Genomic DNA, 20,008 nt, shown 5'->3' on the forward strand with positions numbered 1-20,008 from the left:
TTCACTTTGGATATATGTTTTCATTTGGCTTTGAGTCCGAAAGATTCGACAAAGTATTTCCTGAACCTTGTTGGGAGATTGAAGTGTGTTCAGGTTTAAGTTTATATCTAGACACAGATTTGGAAAAGCTTCTTCTATTTTGCCTTCTTGGAAGTTACCCGAATTATTACTATTACTAGCATGAATAAATAAATATTTTGATTTCACTGCCTTATCCACCCTTTTCAGGTTGAGTGTGCAAGTGTATTAACTATAACAGAGGAAATTAAATTTGTTTATAAACCTGACACCTTCTTCTTACCAGTATGATCTCACAAAATTGTGAAAAATCACCAAAGCAATCATCAAGCATAAGAAAGACATCATAAGTGATGCAATTCAATACAGAAATAGGTCTTTAATGTGCACATGAAATTAGTTTTGCGCTTATGAAAGTGTACAAACAAAACCAATAGATTTTACAACTTACTGTGAGTTATCAAGCTGAAACGGAAAAGAGTAAAATCAATACCATTAATAAAAGAAATACCATACACAGGGAAATGTTCCTGGTTCTGAATATATAGAGATTAGGTTGATAAAAGCTCTCTGCTGTTTCTAAAAGTCCTAAAATTTTAGACCTAACTAGGAACTCTTTCATTTCAAAATAACATTGAGGGAATTTTAGAATTGGCTCCCTGAAATTGATATTCTCTACTAAGATATTTGGCCAGTTTTCCAGTATTTTAAATGTTGAGCTTTAAGGGATTGAGAGAGTATTGCTTTTGTATTACTACATTTTTTGGAAGGGAATAAATTTGTAACCTTGCAAAAGGAAAACTAGATTATTTTCATTTTGTGTTTTTTTTTGTTGTTGTTGTTTTTACAGGAACACCAAGACAGTATACTTGGGAATACAATGCAAACTGTAATCGCCTTACTAAATAACATGGTTGCTAACAAAAGCACAAACATGATGTTACTCTTTGAAGAAGGTATGTTGTCTTTATCTTTAGTTATTCTCCTTACTATGGATGTTTCCCAGTCTGTTGTAATATCTGGCACTGTATGAAACTGTAGACTTGTGTGTAGTTATGTTCTATAGTGGTTGTTAGATAACCACGTTGTAACTGACTGGTACTCCTCATCCTTTCATCTACCTCCCTTACTGCTTTGCTTATAAATTTAACTTCTGGAAAGCTATTCCTCCAAGAATACAGGTCTACGCTATTATTTGTACTATTTGTATAGAATAAATCAAAGACATAGAACTACTGGTATAGCAGTATATGGCATGCTCCAGAAGGAAAAGGAAGAAATTTGCATAGAGAGGCACTGAAGAGACAGCTAAGTCTCTTGAGAAGCCAAGAGTTGAGAGGAAACCTTTTCAAGGTCTCCAGGAAAAGATTGGGTGGAGTGTGAGGGGGAAACTTCATCAGGTTATAGCTTTTCTCTAGTATTCACATCGGAAGAGGAAAGACATGAGACATACTGCGATTAATGGTTGAAGTATAAACACTGATGGTGACAAGTAAATTTGAAGAATTGGATCTGCCTTAGATATGCAATTAAAAAAAGTAAATCAGAACACATACCAGCCTAAAACTCCATCAAGATTAGTAGTAGTGGTCATGCCCTCGTTTTCGTAATTACCTTAGCAGTAAAAGCACTCACCCAGAAAGTGAGAAGCTGAATTCCTGTTCCTTTTTGTTCTGAAGGGATTGAATGGACAATGCCATCATTCAGGAGATGAACTGGAACTTGACATTGTAGCTCATAACGTTCTCCTCTTCAAACAGATCCATCTGAAGTTAGAGGTGTGAGAATAGGGCCACAAGAAAAGAAAGAAGAGGAAAATATGACTGAAACGGAGAGAGATGGTTCATAGGATTCTGATTCTTTGGTTCTTTCTCAGCAAACTGCATATCACACTTAGAACTGTTTGGGGTTTCTTGGGGTTTAGATGTATGTGCTGCTTTTACTATCTTTGGGCACACCTGCTCTGTGTCAGGCTAGCACTGGCCTGAGCTGCAACAGTATAACTTATTAAAACTGCACAATGATATGCATAGAAGTTAGCTCAAGTCCCACAAGCACTGTAACCATGTAATTGGCATGCCTTATTCGAAGTAATACACTCTGCCTTTCTGCATAGCAAATTAGGTGCAAAACTATTTAACAACATGGCAACACTGCATTCATTCCCTAAATATCTCCACTTTATTGTCTCACAGAGCAAACTCCCATGTACTTTTTATGCTGCTGGTAGTACATCAGTGCTCTTTCGCTTCTCATCTGCTCCAAAAATAAAATGCAGGTCTTCAATCATGCTACTTTCCAAATTAAGGAAGTGGGATAGAAACATTATTAAAGTCTTTTATCTTTTCCTTGTGCTATGTCACAAATGACTCCAGTAATATTTTCAGACTATTAGTGATTGGATAACACTAACTTGGGCTCACTGAACTTCAGCATCCTGATTAGAAAAAGCAGTGCAGCAGCCAAAAATAATTTATCTCCAGTAAAATGTCCCCATCTTACCTCATGCCTTTTCCCCATTGGCTAATCTTCAGGGTACTGAAAACCTGGATTTTGGATGGTGCTTTATTGATTAAGGATCTAATTGGTGAATAAAGAACTTCTGAAATTTGGTTTGTAAGAATGTTATGAAGGTATTGACGTTTTAATTGTAGACTGTAGGATTTTCTTTATATGAAAAAGGGAGAAAAGGAGGATTCAGGGAACTACAGGCCTGTCAGTATGACCTCGGTGCTGGAGAAGGTTATGGAGCAGATCATCTTGAGTGCCATCACATGGCATGTACAGGATAACGCCATCAGGCCCAAACAGCATGGGTTTATGATAGGCAGGTCCTGCTTGATTAACCCGATCTCCTCCTATGACAAGGTGACTTGCTTAGTAGATGAGGGAAAGCTGTTGATGTTGTCTACCTAGACTTTATTAAAGTTTTTGACACCATTTCCCCCAGCATTCTCCTGGAGAAGCTGGATGCTTATGGTTTGGAGGGGCATACTTTTTGCTGGATTAAAAACTGGCTGGAGGGCTGGGCCCCAAAGGGTTGTGGTGAATGGAGTTAAATCCAGTTGGCAGCTGGTCACAAGTGGTGTTCCCCAGAGCTCAGTATTGGGGCCAATTCTGTTTAATATCTTAGTGCTCTGTATGAGGGGATCGAGTGCACCCTCAGTAAGTTTGCAGATGACACCAAGTTGGGTGGGAGTGTTGATCTGCTTGAGGGTAGGAAGGCTTTGCAGAGGGATCTGGACAGGTTGGATTGATGGGCTGGGGCCAATGGGATGAGGTTCAACAAAGCCAAGTGCCAGGTCCTGCCCTTGGGTCACACCAACCCCCTGCAGCGCTCCAGGCTTGGGGCAGAGTGGCTGGAGCTGCCTGGCAGAAAAGGACCTGGGGGTGTTGATCGACTGTTGGCTGAACATTAGCCAGCAGTGCCCAGGTGGCCAAGATGGCCACCAGCATCCTGGCCTGTGCCAGGAACAGCGTGGTGAGTAGGACTTGGGAGGTGATTGTCCCCCTGTCCTGGGCACTGGTGAGGCCCACCTCAAGTGCTGTGTCCAGTTTTGGGGCCCTTATCATAAAAAAGACATTGAGGTGCTGGAGTGTGTCCAGAAAAGGGCAGTGGAGCTGGTGAAGGTTCTACAGCACAAGTCTTATGAGGAGTGACTGAGGGAACTGGTTAGCCTGGAGAAAAGGAGGCTGAGGGAAGACCTTATTGCTCTCTACAGCTACCTCAAAGGAGGTTGTAGCAAGGTGTTGTTTCTTTCTCCCAAGTAACAAGCAATAGGATAAGAGGAAATGGCCTCATGTTGTGCCAGGGGAGGTTTAAAATGGATATTAGGAAAAATTTCTTTGCCAGAAGTGTTGTCAAGCATTGGAACAGGCTGGTTCAGTCACCATCCCTGGAGGTACTTAAAAGCCGGGTAGATGTGGTGCTTAGCGATATGGTTTAGTGGTGGTTCTGGCAGTGTTAGGTTAACAGTTGGACTTGATGATCTCAAAGGTCTTTTCCAACCTAAGCAGTTCTATGATTCTATGAAAAGTTATTCCATACAAACTAGAGGGCTTTTTATCCTTTTCATTACCAACTGTAACTGTATAGTGTTCACTACAGGAAAATACCTTAAACTTCCTCTGCTACTATCTTGAATATTCAACTTGTCATCTTTGAATGATATTTGTGTGATGGAGAAGAACATGATCTAGTAAAATGGAAACTAAGCTCTCTCCTGAAGAAAAGGATCCTCAAAAACAAATAGAAAACTTGAAGAGAAGTCAGCAGTTTGCCCTTGCAGCAATAAAGGCAAAAGAGGGCTGTGGTAAGAAATAACTGGAAGGTTGAGGAAAGTGATTATTCTCCTTTATTTAGCACTTGTGAGATTTCATCTAGAATGCAGTGTCCATTTTTGAGCTCAAAACTATAAGAAAGACATTGACAGATGAGAGTAATTCCAGAGGAGAGCAACCGAGGTGTTTAGGAGGGTGAACCACATGGCTTGTGTATTTCCAGCCTCTGCCTGTATTATTGCATGAAGTTATTCCTTCCCAAGGGCGGAAGCTTGTATTTACCTTTGTTAAAATTTAAGAGGTTTCTGGTGGCCCATTTTTTGAGCTCTTTCTGAATGTTACCTCAGGCCTTCAACACATCAAGTGCTTGCCTTATTTCAATGTCATCTGCAAACTTGCTGAAGGTGCATGTTATTCCATCCTATTAATGCTCTATGTCCATGCTGTTAATGAAGGTATTCAGCATCCATGAGCTATTATGCTGTCTTAAGCAAAAAAGGCAGAATAATATGTCATCAATTTCCCTAATTTCCCCATTACAGTGTGATAATTAATTCATGTATATATGCAGCTTTAGAAATTAAAGCCCTAAATACTTGCTAAATATTATAATGAACTCGGGTTAGGGGGTCAGTCCTGTCAAGTTTTTACATTTCTGAGAGTCCAGACATTTGCAATGAGGATTTCTTTCCAATATGTACGTCTGTCTTCAACTGCCAAGAAGCAGTATTTTTGCAGACAGATCGAGACCCTCGTCACTGTTTTCTTTTGTGCCTGTAGCCATCAGAACTCTCTCCTGCTCAAAGGAGTTGTATTAGATGATAAAGATTTTTTATTTTTTTTTAATGGATTGCAGTTCACATGTTGAACTTTCCCCTTTCTCAAGGAAATTTTCCCTTATGGCACTTGCTTCATTACTACTTCTGTGATTTCATATTAATAACAATGTTATGGTTGTGCATTTCAGCAACTTCCGTTCAGGGTGGATTGCCTAGCATTAATTTCTCTCTCCCCTGAACTGTGTCCTTCTGTGTGACAGTACATCAGACATGTAATAATAACCACTTGTAATGTTTAAAGGTGAAATGGAGAATAACATAAGCAACTAAAGTCACAGAGGGAATTTAAAATGGCCTGTACTTGTGCTATCATCTATTAAACATTTGTTCTGTTAACATTAATGACAATTTCCACTTAATAATCAGAAGGGAATAATATGATTCAGGTTAATTACTGAAGCTGGGATTAATATAGGATCTCTTGTGAATAGCTAAGGTGAGATTCTAAAAAGCCAAGACAATAGCGGTCACTTTTAGCATGGCCTTCTAAGAATCTGAGACTTACTGTCTTTCCCTCTGTCTTGCCTTCTGTCTGCCAGTCTCTTTCTTTCCTCCCTTCCCTCATCTTTTGAAATCATTGGACAATTTTCAGTTAACTTGAGAGAGTTCCAGTTATACAAAGGATGTATTCATTCTATAATAATCAATATCTGAGGAGAGAGACCCAAGTTAGTGCCATAGCTTAGGGAAAGGCTAATCAATTAGGGCTTATCAATTAAATGTTCCTGGCTAACGTACAGCAAATGGAGTAGTGCAATACATGACATGCATATATGTATATATATACTTACACAGTTACGGAAAGAAAGGAATTTTAATACCTTAAATTTCCAAATTACAAAATTTTAAAAAACATTGTTTGCAACTTGTGTTGGACCATCCCTATGGAAATTAGTTTGCAAAAACCCAACAGATGTAATTTCACCTGCAGGTAGAAACTAAAGAATGTAAATGTGAGAGGGCCATCATTCTTGAACAGTTTACTTCCTTTTATCATAAAGTTATTACATGACCAAAGTGGAGCTAACTGGTCTGGGTTTATATCCTGGAGTATAATAATTCTTACTGATGGAGGTGAAACCTTCTCATCTGTGAATTCTATTTCCATTAGCATTTATTAAATTAAATTATAATGTGTAAAACTTATACTCTTACTAGTATTCTGAAGTCTACTAATAGGCCTGTAAAGATACATTATTTAGTATATCCCCCTGGTCTTTCCTATATTCCCTTCCCATTTGCTTTTTAGGGTATCTCAGTCTTCTGTTTTAAGTTTGTAATGACTGAGTTCAACAGTGATGTTGGTCAGTGCCTGAGGAGGGCACCTGTGTAATGATCCCACAGGATCCGTCAGTATATGGGAGCAGCTCCCACTATTTGGTTGAAATAGGATGAAGCAGTGCCAAGGTTTTGAAAGCAGGAAAGGGAGTCAGCAGTGACAAGGACAATGACTTATTACCATAGAGGTAGGCAGGGATATAGCATGCAAATCTGTAGGAAATGGGGTGTTGTTAGTTCTACTGGTTGTGAAACCACCAGCTATGTATTACTTTGCCCTTTGAAAGGGTTAACATTTGTTTACTATAAAATGAACACCAAGTTCTAGATGCTGGAATTATCAGCTTTTAAGCAGGAGTTGTAGGAGTCCAGTAGATGATCATCTGTTTCTATAGTCATTATGGCAGTCCCATATTATTATACATGTGTGTGACAAGCATTGACATAACGACAAATTTCGGCATAAGATGAACCACATCTGTGAGGTTTGGCTGCTTGATAAGTGGGTGGTGTCGGTGTGCAAGAATGCTTAATTATGAGAAGGTGATGACTAATAAATAGCCAAGTGTTTCACAGTACTTAATTTAGTAAAAAGGTACTCTGCTATAACTCACAGATAACAAAAATCTGTATTTTGCCTTCAGTTTTGTTTTTTTGTCAACTTTATTTCTTTTCTTGTGTTTCTGGGTTTGTTAGTTTTATAGATAGTTTGCAGAAATTAAAAATAGAAAAAGTTAAATCATCTTAATTGTATGTAGTTAGTAGTGCTTTCAGACTTTGAGTCCTGTTTGTCCCTGGGTCATATTCAAAGGGAAGGAAATTCTTCATTGTAATTGTCGCGTTACGTGCATTTTGCTTACAGGAAGAGTTTGGACATAATAGTATATTAGAGTGTAGAGAAATGTGTTTCAAAGGCTTTTAGCTGCTTCATCAGGATCCTCACTCTGAAGAACTGAATAAAGGAGGTTGTTAGAAAATAAATGTCATAGACTGCAATGGATAACTTCTGATAGCCTGTCTGCAGGTTTCCTTCCTGACAATTCCTAAAACTTATTACATTTGTATAAGCAACTACTTTTGGAATGTATAAAAAGTATTTCCAAGTAATTTTGTCTTTAGGAAAGGTTTCCACTGTAATTCAAAGCTGATCTAGTAAATTGTTTGCAGCCAAATATTACTTACTAATGAGTTTACATTTTTAGCTTTTTTTGAAATCTCATTATACTCCATAAATGGTTTATAATTTTTTTTTCATGATGGTCTTACAAGTAGGCAATATGTATATATAATGTTCAACCCAGTCATGTTGTATTGAATGGCCTTTTTCAGGCTTTACTGCTGTGATCCTGGGTTTGGCTGCTATCCTGAAGTAACCACCACTAGCAGCATAAGCAGAGATGTTTGTCTGGATGTTTAAGAACAGTTTCCATTATACGGTACAACAAATCTTAAACTTTATTCCTTATGTGTTAATGCTGTTGAATCTCTGAATCTCTCGCAGCCCAGAAGGCCAATCACATCCTGGGCTGCATCAAAAGGAGTGTTGCCAGCAGATCCAGAGAGGTGATTCTGCCACTTTACTCTGCTCTGGTGAGACCTCACCTGGAGTACTGTGTGCAGGTCTGGAGCCCTCAATATAGAAAGGACATGGACCTGATGGAGCGGGTCCAGAGGAGGGCCACCAAAATGATCAGGGGGCTGGAGCACCTCTCCTATGAGGACAGACTGAGGGAGCTGGGGTTGTTCAGCTTGGAGAAAAGGAGGCTCCGGCGAGACCTCATAGCGGCCTTCCAGTCCCTGAAGGGGGCCTACAGGAAGGCTGGGGAGGGTCTGTTTACAAAGGCCTGCAGTGACAGGACGAGGGGCAGTGGGTTTAAGTTGGAGAAGGGGAGATTTAGATTGGATATTAGGAAAAAGTTCTTTACCATGAGGGTGGTGGAACACTGGAACAGGTTGCCCAGGGAGGCGGTTGAGGCCCCTTCCCTTGAGATATTCAAGGTGAAGCTCGACGAGGCCCTGGGCAACCTGGTCTAGTTGGGGGTGACTGCGGGGAGGTCAGACTAGATGACCTTTGGAGGTCCCTTCCGGCCTGGACCAACCTATGAATCTATGAACTGAAGTAAAAGTGAAATTATGGGGTTTAACACTTAAAACGATAAAACTAGTCTTCAAATTCTTCCTTAAAAATGCAACTATTAGTAGTACATGGTATTTCAAGCAGTTTGTGTAAAAACTGGAGGTCCTAAGGAAGGACCTTTTAGTGGAACTGTAGAATGTCAGCTCCAGCAGTTTTTATTCCAATATCATATTAAGAAAGCATGGTAGGTGCTTAAAGCAGGGACAGTTATTAAAAAGGAAGAGATCTGCAATAAACTTTGTAGTCAGATCATCATAACTCATTTGCATTTCTTTCCTCATGAAAGAAAGATCAGCCTTCATGGGTGAGATATCCTTACTCATCTTGCGGTCCACTGCTTTGACTTTTAGTCAAATGTCAAGAGATTAATTAGATTTCAAATGTCTTCGCATGTCGTATTGTTAAAATCTGTTAAATATTGCATAGCCAAAAAGTGGCACTCACGAGACCAACATCCAACTTTAACCTTTTTCTTAAAAAAAATAATAGGTGTATCAGTCTTTTACATAAACAGGTCTTTAATATAATTATAGATAAATGCCAATGAATTCTGAGCTCTCTAGATAGACCCCAAAGGTTTCTAACTTACCTAAATCTTTGGAGGATATTCTTCTACCTTTGACTTCCTCACAGATAATTGTATTTCAGCTTCAGTGTCCAAAAGACATTTGATTATGCTGCTCATAGCGCAATTTTTAATATCAGCTTTTAGGTTTCTAGCCAGCTCTCTCACCTGCTAAATCATCAGTGATCATGAAATTGGGCAGTAATCGCACTAACTTGGCAACTAAGATCTTCCTCCCGGCTGCACCCACCTATGCAGTAATTGAACTACTGCACAGCACTGGGAAGGTGTTGGTGTGACATTGCATGGGACTTTGATTTTGGAATACAAGTGAGTTGTTGGAGTAGCTGGCTTCTAAATTGCACGATTTTCTTTCAAGATGGAAGAAACTAAGACAGCTATCAAGAAGAGGACCATGGATTAGTCACGCAGGAGAAGTCTACTTGCAAGAGAAAGGCAGTAGTTATAAAATCCTATAAATCCTATAAAATACTTTACTTAAACTTATATGTCCTTAAAAAAACCCCAACAAAACAAACAAAAAGCACAGACATAGTCTGTGAAGAAATCAGACGTACTTGGAATGATTCTGAAGCTGTTCGCTCATTCCTTAGTAGCTCCTGTTTATTAGAATCATAGAATGGTTTGGGTTGGAAGGGAGCTTAAAGATCATCGAGTTCTAACCCCCCTGCCAGGGGCAGGGACACCTCCCACCAGACCAGGTTGCTCAAAGCCCCATCCAGCCTGGCCTTGAACACTTCCGGGGATGGGGCATCCACAACTTTTTTTTTTTTTTTTTTTTTTTTTTTTATTCCTAGGAGGCAGGAGTTTTCTGCAAAACTTTTACCGGATACAATATAGGAATGTTTTTTCAGTGACTGAAGACAGAAAATATGTTGTTTCACGGCAGTACCTTATACCTGCCTATTGTATATCACCCTAAGCAAATACAAAGCTTAGTTCATATGCAACATAGTGTGATTCTGGATGGAAAGATTGGCAGAGAGAATAAATTAGGGAAATCAATATGAGTAAGAACCTTAAAACAATTTTTCTGTATTTAATCAGTGTTTAGAAACAAAATGTTCTCAGTTAAATAAATGTAAAGTAAGAAGTTATTTCAAAATATAGAAAATAAGTGCAGACAGGCTTGTATCATCCTGTTTGAGTAGTTGTAGATGTTGCTTCTGTATTGTTTGGATGTGACAGGTCAAGTCCCTCGGTTAGGAGGTGTACACCTTAAAGCCTCTGCCGTGCGGGACGTAAGCCTTTCACGGCTCCCTGCCAGCACTGTAGTAGTTAGTTCAGCTCTTGAGCACAGAGATGTCTCTATGAACATCTAAAGATAGTAGTCATGTGTCGCTATGTTCATTTGAGTTACGGCTTATATGAGAAGTCAGTGGTGGTTGAGCCTGAAGAAGTCTCTTCTATGATGTTACGAAGTTCAGAATGTTTTTTAACAGTATTAAGACATGTTTTTCTGACCCGAAATGCCAGTCGCTCAGGTGGAAGTGTATAACATCACATGGGTAAACTTAGAAGTCTGGTATCATAAAAGATAAGTGGTAATCATGTCAAAATAGCATTGTAGTAGTGAAGTCTTTGAGGAAAAAATAACCTGTGTCATCCTGTGATATTCAACAATACAGCCATCTGAAAAGGATGAAAATAGAAACAGTAATTGCTGTGAGAAACAGTTATGCCATTCAAGTAGAAGCAAGCCTGTTGTTGTTGAGAGCTGTACCCATAAGGCGCAAAATGTCACAGCACACTTGCTAAGACTTCAAAGGATAAAATAAGTTAATAAAGGCTCAACAGATTGTTACAGCTTGTCTTGCTAGTGCTGTATTGTAAAAGAGGACTGGACCGGCCTTTTCTGTGGCTGGAGTAGGCTTCCTGATGCTATCCCTGTAGTCATTCGAGCAGATCATCTTGCAGCATAGCTAAGAGATCTCATTTTATCACCTAATTGATGGAAGAGAAAGGAGTAATAACAAGAAACGTTCAAAATATTTTCATTCGTGATATTTTAGTCTGAGAGGTCCTATGCAGAAATCTGATGATATAACTGATCAGCTTGGTTTAATGGTGGGAGGTTAATTCAATAAACATAGCAATTTCCAAACCAGCCATACCAACCATAATAGACGTTTTTTTATGCCTGTCCGATTCCTAGACAAAACTAAGATTTAAGGTTTTGGCTGAGCAATTACACAGACTGATAATGCACGGAAACAGAAAACTCATTTGAAAAATGAAATTTTTATGTTAAAATTTAAGGGATTGATTTTGTATCTGAGGATGTACATATCTGAAGGTTTCCTGATGACAAACTCAGGACTGGGAAAAGGGAAGAATTCTGCAAATCCTTGGGCTCCTTTTCACCTGCTTATCCATAAAAAATGATAGCTTTTCCTCCCCTCTAGAGAGTGTTGTCTTTGCATTCATTCTAGGTGCTGCTTTTCCTGCAGTCTAATTTAAACATTATCACTAGACATTATGGCAGTACTCCCCTGAAGTGCAACCCAAATCATATAGTAGGACGAGTGGATTTGTTCAATTTGAGTGAAAATTAATAACTAGGTAAAGTGTAGCTATCTTATTAACTTCAAGTTAACTATTGATGACAGATTGTTACAGATAATAAATTAAAATCTAATTATGATGATGTTCCTGTGTAGCTTGGCAGATGTAGTTAGTAAGCTGAAAGATGATATTAAGGGATGAAATTAAAAATCTAACTATATATTTGAAAAGAGGCCCAGTTTGAATACAGCTGCTATGCATAGGTTGTAGGACTTTCATATATTTTCTACTGTAGCTGTTAGAGCAGTCCCAGTATGAAAGCGATGTATCACTGCCAATTTGAGGTAAGTGTAAAGTTGCAAAGGTACAGAGTACTATACACAAAATTAAACGACATCAATCATTACTCTGTCATAGGGGTAATGGTCTTCTTCAAATGCACTTGTTTGATGCTAATGAAAGGAGTTCATTTTGTCAATTGCTACAAACAAGCACCAGTTTTGGCAGGACCAGATCTATGTATTGGACAGATAAATGAAATCTAAGGTTTTTCACTGGTTTAAAGAAGGGTTTGAGGTTTTTGTTTTGTTTTAGATGTTTTCAATAGTTGTCATAGCTCCCAGGCAGACAGATATTTTCCTCTTCTAAGTTATTTTCAGGAAAACTGTGGACTGAACAAATGTGTTCATCTCACAAAATAATCTATTTAAACTGTTTGCAGACAGTTAAACTTTGAAATAATTTTCTCTTTAAAGCAGAAAGGATATTTTATTATAATGGAGAAACCAGAGTTAGTTATGTTTTTAAAGCCTTTTGAAAATCCCAATTTGTACACAAATACAAAGTAGTAGTCTATATTACTGGCAACTTCCTGTGATGTTTGTGTTTTCCCACCTAAATATTATTTTATTTGTCAAATTTTACCTAAAATACAACATTTATATGTAGTCTTTATAGTTTTATGTTTTCTTTTGCTATTCAGGATTATTTTATAATACCCTTTAGCTTAATTTTTCCAAACATTTTTAAGTTCTAATATAACTTATATAAGAACTTGATTTCTTTGCCTGAATTTGTTTTCTAGAATCATTGGTCTGGGCATAAGCAGGCTGGAGGAAAAACGTAGGTGCATAGTGGGAGTGCCCAAGGCACGTAAGAAGTGACACATGAAGCACACCCTGAGACAGGATGGTGGAGGCTCCCTGTTGGTTGGAGCAAGTTGGTAAAGTTACTGGGACCCTGTGGTACATTAATGTCTGATAAACACCTGTGCCTGGCAGAGCAGACAGGGTAGAGAAGAAGGAAAAGGTACTGTCATGGTTTAACCCTGTCTGGCAACTAGGCACAATACAGCTGCTCGCTTAATCCCCCCAGCTCTGGTGGGATGGGGAGAGTATTGGAAGGGTAAAAGTAAGAAAGAAACTCATGGGTTGAGATAAAATCAGTTTAATAATTGAAAAGAGATAATGATCGGAATTTTAAAAAATTGTAAGAAGAGGAGAAAACAAACAAACAGAGAGGAAAATAAAACCCAAGAAAGACAAGTGATGCAAATAAAAATAATTGCTCACCACCAACTGAGCAATGCTCAGCCAGTCTGGGAGTAGCAGCCCCTCCTCCTAACCTCCCCTCCAGTTATATTGCTGAGCATGACATCATATGGTATGCAATATCCTTTTGGCCAGTTGGGGCCAGCTGCCCCAACTGTGTTCCCTCCCAAATTTTTGTGCACCTCCAACCTACTCACTGGCGGGGCACTGTGAGGAATGGAAAAGACCTTGACACTGTGCAAGCGCTGCTCAGGAGTAACTAAAACATCAGTGAGCTAATCAACACTATTTCCAGCACAAATCCAAAACATAGTCCATACATGCTACTATGAAGAAATTTAACTCTATCCCATCCCAAACTAGTAAAGTACTAAAGCAGGGCTTGTGTACCTTTTGCTGTTCTGTTGCACATCTTCACAGGGCACCCACTTAACAAAAAAAATCCTGGCTCTCTACATCCTTCTTTTCTGTTCTGTGCTGCCCATATCTCTCTTGCTGTAGTCATATCGATGTTCTTAACTTCTTTTTCACCTCTGAAGAAATTAGTTGTCCTTGAACAAAGCAGAATCCAGATTCTCAGTTAAAGCATCAGATCCGCTGCAGAATCCAGTTCAGCTTTTTGTTGGGATGGGTGCTGTAGTTCACTGTTTTTGTTTCAAAACTGAGTGGCTTGGGCCAAGATAGCCTAGTAGACCAAATCATTCCATGTGATCTTACAGCGCTTACACAGAAGTTTCCCCAAGAGTCTGAGCCAGTCTGTTACTGTATACACAGGCTCTACTATTCCCAGTGACAGGTATCTGCGCAGGAATCTACAGGCTGTCGTCAACCCAGTGTCAGTAAACCCGTGTTCCTATTGTGTGGGTCCTGTTAAGATAAGGGGGACATGGTATGGAACACAGTATTCAAGCACACAAAGACTTTTACAGTTCTTTCAGAGCCAGGACTGCCTCTCGATTAAATAAACTGAGCTGTAGCACCAGCTGTCTTAGCTCAGTGCAGTCATTTGAAGCCAGGATAGTTGGGGTCAAGTAGCTGTGGTGACAGAAAATGAAGGCTCTGTTGGTCTGGGTTGTACTGATGATGAGTATTAAGTTAAGGCATTTCTGGTACAGCCTGAGATGACAGCATGATCACAGTGTGATGGGTTCCAACTCAAAGATCCAGTGTTAAGACTGAAAATCATGGATAGGTCAAAGTAGAACAAGCATCTATGCAAACAAAACAAGACATATGCCTAAGCCACTCTGATAAGAAGGATGGTAACATCCGAGGTGAAAAGTCTGCGGTTAGATTTTAGACGTTTAATCAGATGTGGCATTACTGGTGTGCTGAGATGATAGCAAATTAGAAAAAGTGTGCTGGTCAAAGTTATCCTAACACTTACTCAGAAAACAGTTGACCTAGCTGAGTAGGTTTAAGGCTACAGAATTTAATCTGGTCATAGCTGCAAAACCACGTTTACTGTCGTGTAACATCCTGACCTCTGTTGAAAGTCCTTTGACCATACAAGTGTGAATACACCAAGGCCACCTTGGACAGTTGCAGTTACTAGTTGTCAGCTTTCATTTCTGTTTTAAACTTAATTGATGAATAATGCAGGCTGTTACAGGAAACTGTGGCATAGATTCAGTTTTGTTGTAATAAACAGCAGCAAATTCCACTTAGTGGATACTCTAGCCTTTGCTTTTGTGCTTTGGTCTAGTTGTAACAATTGTAAAAGACTGTCACTTGAAAATCCCAGTATTTGAACTCTGTAAGTTTTCATCCTATGAAAGATTGATGTAAATAGACCAAGAGGAGTACGAATAAATATTTAATATCTTTTCTTACAGAGCACGACTTTTTAGTAGGGAAACGTACAGAGTTTTTATCCTTATTCTTTGCTGAATATATGTGGGAACAGTAGTCAACTGTGTTTTATTTCTGCAATTTAAAACTGTTTGAAAACTTCATAGAATTTTCAGAAGCCAAGGTTCATTGGTCCTTATCACTCTCAGTCCAGGGACTCTTGAAGGCCTAGCTAGAGCAATTAGTGCTGGTAACGTCGTTCAAAGCTGTTGAAGGCTGTCAATTTGTGACAACAGTCTAGGGCTGTATCTGCATTCTGAGGCTGTTCATATCTGGTCTGTACAGGTTTTGTCAAAAAGGCAGCTCTTGAAGTTGGGATGTGGTCTCTCAAGGATTTTGGTAGAAGGGAAAGTTGACGCCAAAGCAGAAGCACGTTAAGATATTTGAAGTAGATAAACAGGGTTTAATCTTGTGTGACAGGAAGTCTATTATTAAAATGACAATCTCTTAGAAGACTTTCTAGTTTTAAATGAAGCCTAGGATATAAATTCCCCCTGTATTTTATCATGTGGTAATTGTTGCAGGCTTGATCTTTCTGAGCAGTAAGTCAAAAGTCTTTATTGAATCTTTACTGACTCTGAATCTTGCTGAATGCAATGAATTCCTAATCTAACAAAAATAACACATTTTAATCTAGTGGAGAACTTTTTATCTAGTTTTTGCCATTGATTTGAGGACTTCATGCAGCCTTTGCTTTTCTAAAAAACATACGCTATGTATTGATTCACAACATGCAAGCAGAAGTTTTTCCATGTACCTGTAAAGTGACAACCCCTAATATCTCAGGCTAGTTTTAGAGGAGATTTTAGAGACTGTTGCCTCTCAGAGAGTAAGGTGTCCTGTTAGATATTCTTGTTCCTCATGCAGATCGTTAAAACCTATTGTTTGGAAAATCTCCTAAGCATCATTTAACTTCTCTCTGGCAAAACCAAGAGATTTTATTTTAGTTTACACCTTGTAAAGACTGAAATAGGGTGTATCGGGATCTGACTTGAAGTATAGCATGCTGTAGAATTACTATGCTTTATAAAATGGACTACCATCTCTAATGTATCTCTGACATATGGGGAAAAATACCTAGCTGAAAAGCTGCTATAAGGTTTACTTAACAGCAATATTAGTCAACCCAATGTGATTTTTATCTTATTAGTCTTGGGTTGTGGGGTTTTTCTTGTGATGGAAGGTTGTGCTTGCAAATACTGCACAACTGATACATTGACAGACTGTATCAATAAAAATGCTTAAATCCATATGAGAAGAATGCAAATTAGGTGTCTAATATATGCACAACTGGGAACAGAAATATTTTAAATGTATACTCCATGAAGTCACCGTGTTACCTTCATCTCCATCCCTCCCTTGGTCTTCCAGCTAGAAGGGTCATTTGAGTGTGTGAATCTGCTTCAAGCAAAATCAGATGGGTTAAAGCAGGCTGCCCATTTGAGCAGTTTAAAGCAGCCTAGCACGGCTTGTCAGGGGAGACTAGGGAGCATCCTCTCTCTGTCTCACGCACGCACGCTCACATGCAATTGTAGGGGTAATAACCTCCAACAATTGATCGCTGGGAAACAGCTGGGAAGAACTAGTGTTTGCCATCAACAAAGCTGTTTACAAAATGAATGTCTGTCAGGCAGCATTGTACTCTACTGTATTGTCAGTTACCTCTTGGGATGATAGCACTTGATTTTACATGCATCAAGGGCCTTATGCTCCCCAACTAACAAAAAAGCAGCCTATTTGTAATGTACATAACATATGCATTAGTGGCAGAACTGGCAGCAAATCTTACGACTCTGCTGGGTACTAAATTTCATCTCTGGGGAGCAAGGGTTTAATTTGAATAAATAATTTAAAATGAAATGTTTCTTTTATGTCCAGTACCACAAGCTGCCAGATATGAGCATTTAAAGTTTGTGTGTGTATCTTCAGTGGATCCTACCTTTCTGTTATGCTTTTCACTTATCTTTTTTTGTAATAAATGTCCAATTATTCTCAGATACTTACAGAACATAAGAAGCAGATAACATTTCTAGAGACTGTGGTGCCAACAGCATGGTATCCAAACAAATCAAACCTGACTGCTGAAATGAGACACTATTAATATCTTATCAACACTGCGAATAGATTCTCTGAACATCATTACAGTCCATAGTTATGTAGTATTCACTCATATAAATTTTGGATTCTTTTTTTTCTAATAAAACGAGAAAGCAGTTGGATGTTCTTATAATTATTTTCAGAAGAAGGTTACCTTTTGATCCTTCATTCTATCCTTGTTGAACAAGCTTGTGTTCATGTTCAGTAGGCTGTACTTTTAGGAAGGAGGGCTATCTCAGTAAATCTTGTCTAGAACAAAGTCCCCTGCCTTAAAAACCTTTATGCTATGTTCCCACGTGTGCTGTGAACTTAGTTTCAAGCACCCTGGGTATCTGTTCTGAATTAATTATAGTATGGTTGAGTCAATCGGACACAAAGACTTGAATTCAGTTGAAATTTCGTTACAGAAACCTTAATGAGATTCTAAGATGGGAAACCCTTTTTTTTTTATTTTTTTATTTTTATTTTTGAAAGCAGCAGCAAATCAGAAGCTCCCAAGGGACCAGTGATTATACTTTCAGAAATACTCCTGTATACGTCATTCTAACCACATCTTTTCATACAGAACAACCACAGTCTTGCCTTGTTAGTATAACTTGATATATTTTACTATTTTTGTATTGACCAATCAACAGTATGCAATTTTATTATTCCTAAATTGTTCCAAGTTGTATTTTTACTATCTTTTATTATACACAAATACTTTTCTTTTAATAAGAGAGTCCACTTGGTTTTCTATCTTTTAGTTGGCTGCTCTAAACACCTGGTCTTAATCACCTACAAGTTCCTTCCATAAATTAAATTGTAGGAGAAAGTAAATTTCTGGGTTGGCAGGATTCTCTTATGCTGAGAAGAGTTTGATGTGGTTCCCAGGGGAGTCATCAGTTCTGCGCTTTCTTCACAAGTGAAAGATGCCACCTGTAAACTGCCTTCTAACAATAACTGCTAAGCGTTGCTAGTCTTGAAAAAGTGGAGCTACGTCATGGTTTGCCTGAGTCAAAGCAGAAAAATCTTGCCACTGAGAATGTCAGGTCTGTATTCCTCTCAGGCATCCACGCTCAAGATAACAAAGTACTTCCCAGCCTACTTTCAACCTAGTGGTAGTAAAGGTGATACTTGGCTTTTCTTTCCTGATTGTCATAGTCACATCCATTTTGATGCATGTTGAGGGCAGGATTGGCTGCTCAGGCACCACTGGTCAGTGCGCCATATGCCACGTGGGCAGGAAAAGCTGAGCCACAGACTCCTCCCACAGAGGGAAGCTCTGGAGAGCCTTGACCATTGCAGTGTGACAAATTCAAATGAGATTTTTGTTGCTCAAACTTGGTGATTCTTTATTCAGTCACAGAATGTCCAGTCACTGTCCCAGTACTAGGAATAAACTATCCAATATGTGCAAAATTTTCTTCTTTAGATGCAATTTGTTTTTAAGATTAGAATAGAAAATAATTTTCAAAGTATCGGTCATGCAGTTTATATGTACCAACAGCCCTATCGTTTTCTTTCCATTTGATGTGACCTTTGACTCACCAAATCTTGAAATCAGTGGTCACTTAATTTTCTATCCTCATTATTCTTCCCTCAGTAATATTAGAGTACTAATACAAATAGTTCTTAAAACATAAACAGTAACAAATAATAAAAGAAATCAATAAAATTCACAAGATGCTTTTAAAAATGCCTTTACCCTAAAGACACCATTTGCTTTGTGTTGCCCATTTTCAGTTATTCAAAAGAGTAAACCTTGAGTAGCAGGGCCGTGATGCAAAGAATGCAAATTAAGCCCCAGGTTTATGTAGGTAAATAAGGTTTTATGAAGAATATTTATGACATGATGGATTGTCTTAAATGCTCAAGTACTGAGGAGCTAATTTCTGTGCAAAAGAATCTCAAACTACACTCCTGTCGTCTTAGCAGTATTTTTAAGTTTTTATCATTAACATTAAAAAGATTATGTAATATGTTTTCAAGTTAGTCTGGCGGTATCTTTTCTAGTTCCCAATAGGGTACTATTTTGAGTCATTTAAAAAAAATTTAAAAATCAAAAAACCCAAGAAGGTCCACTCTGTGAGTAAAAGAAGGAAGAAAAAGTCTAGCAAATATATATTGGGTAATATCCCTGGGGAGTCAGTTGTGTAGGTGTGATACAAATGGGAAAAACAGCTCTCCAGAGAGCAACGTGTAGAAAGGAACAAAGAGAAGCCTTTTTGCGGGGCTGAGGGTTTTGCTTCTGGCTGCTTGGCTGCGCGGTGGCATTGTTCGGAGCGAGTGCACCTGCTCTAACGTTTTCTTCGGCTGGAAGCAGACAGGTCTGTTGAACGCTGTAATTGCTGGTAGGCATGAAAGGATTGCCTAGAAGATTGCTTCCTAGGCTGTCCTTTGATGTTTCCTATGATTTGGAAGTGAAGATTTCTTTTCCTTTATCCATCTTGCTAATAGGTGCAAATAAAATACCTCTTCTCAGCTTTCATTCCAGAAGGTATCACAGCACATTCTGTCCGATTAGCTGTATCATGGGCCAAAAGACTCCTTTTATCTTTTGAAAAGATTTGTAAAACACAAGCATAGTCATCACAGTCCACATTCATAAAGCACTATCAGCGATGTGTTCAGTTCATTACAGGGGTCTCTGGGCAGGAGGAGTACTCTGCTGTGAACACTGGGTTTGTCAAATGATATAAAACTGCGGCTGGCGATTTTGGATGCAATCCTTTTAATACATGTTATGAGTTATTATTTAATACATAATTCTAATTGGACTGCAATTAGAACAGGTTCTTTGCTTAATTCCAGTTGTGTTAATTTATAAACATGACAATTTTAATACAAAATCCAAGTTTTGCCTTACTTTTCTGCAATAATTGAA

General features: G+C 38.6%; 1 protein-coding gene across 3 annotated transcripts in view; it reads left to right on the plus strand.

Moving 5' to 3' along the window:
* ULK4 (unc-51 like kinase 4) overlaps positions 1-20,008 on the plus strand; it is a 226,361-nt gene that overhangs the window by 131,336 nt on the left and 75,017 nt on the right. For all 3 annotated transcript variants that reach the window (XM_074150384.1, XM_074150383.1, XM_074150382.1), the window contains exon 31: positions 869-974. In XM_074150384.1, the coding sequence (XP_074006485.1) occupies positions 869-974 (106 nt within the window). The remainder of the gene's footprint in view (positions 1-868; positions 975-20,008) is intronic.

The sequence above is a fragment of the Numenius arquata genome, chromosome 7 (assembly GCF_964106895.1).
Source record: "Numenius arquata chromosome 7, bNumArq3.hap1.1, whole genome shotgun sequence".
In the NCBI taxonomy this organism is placed as follows: Eukaryota; Metazoa; Chordata; class Aves; order Charadriiformes; family Scolopacidae; genus Numenius; species Numenius arquata.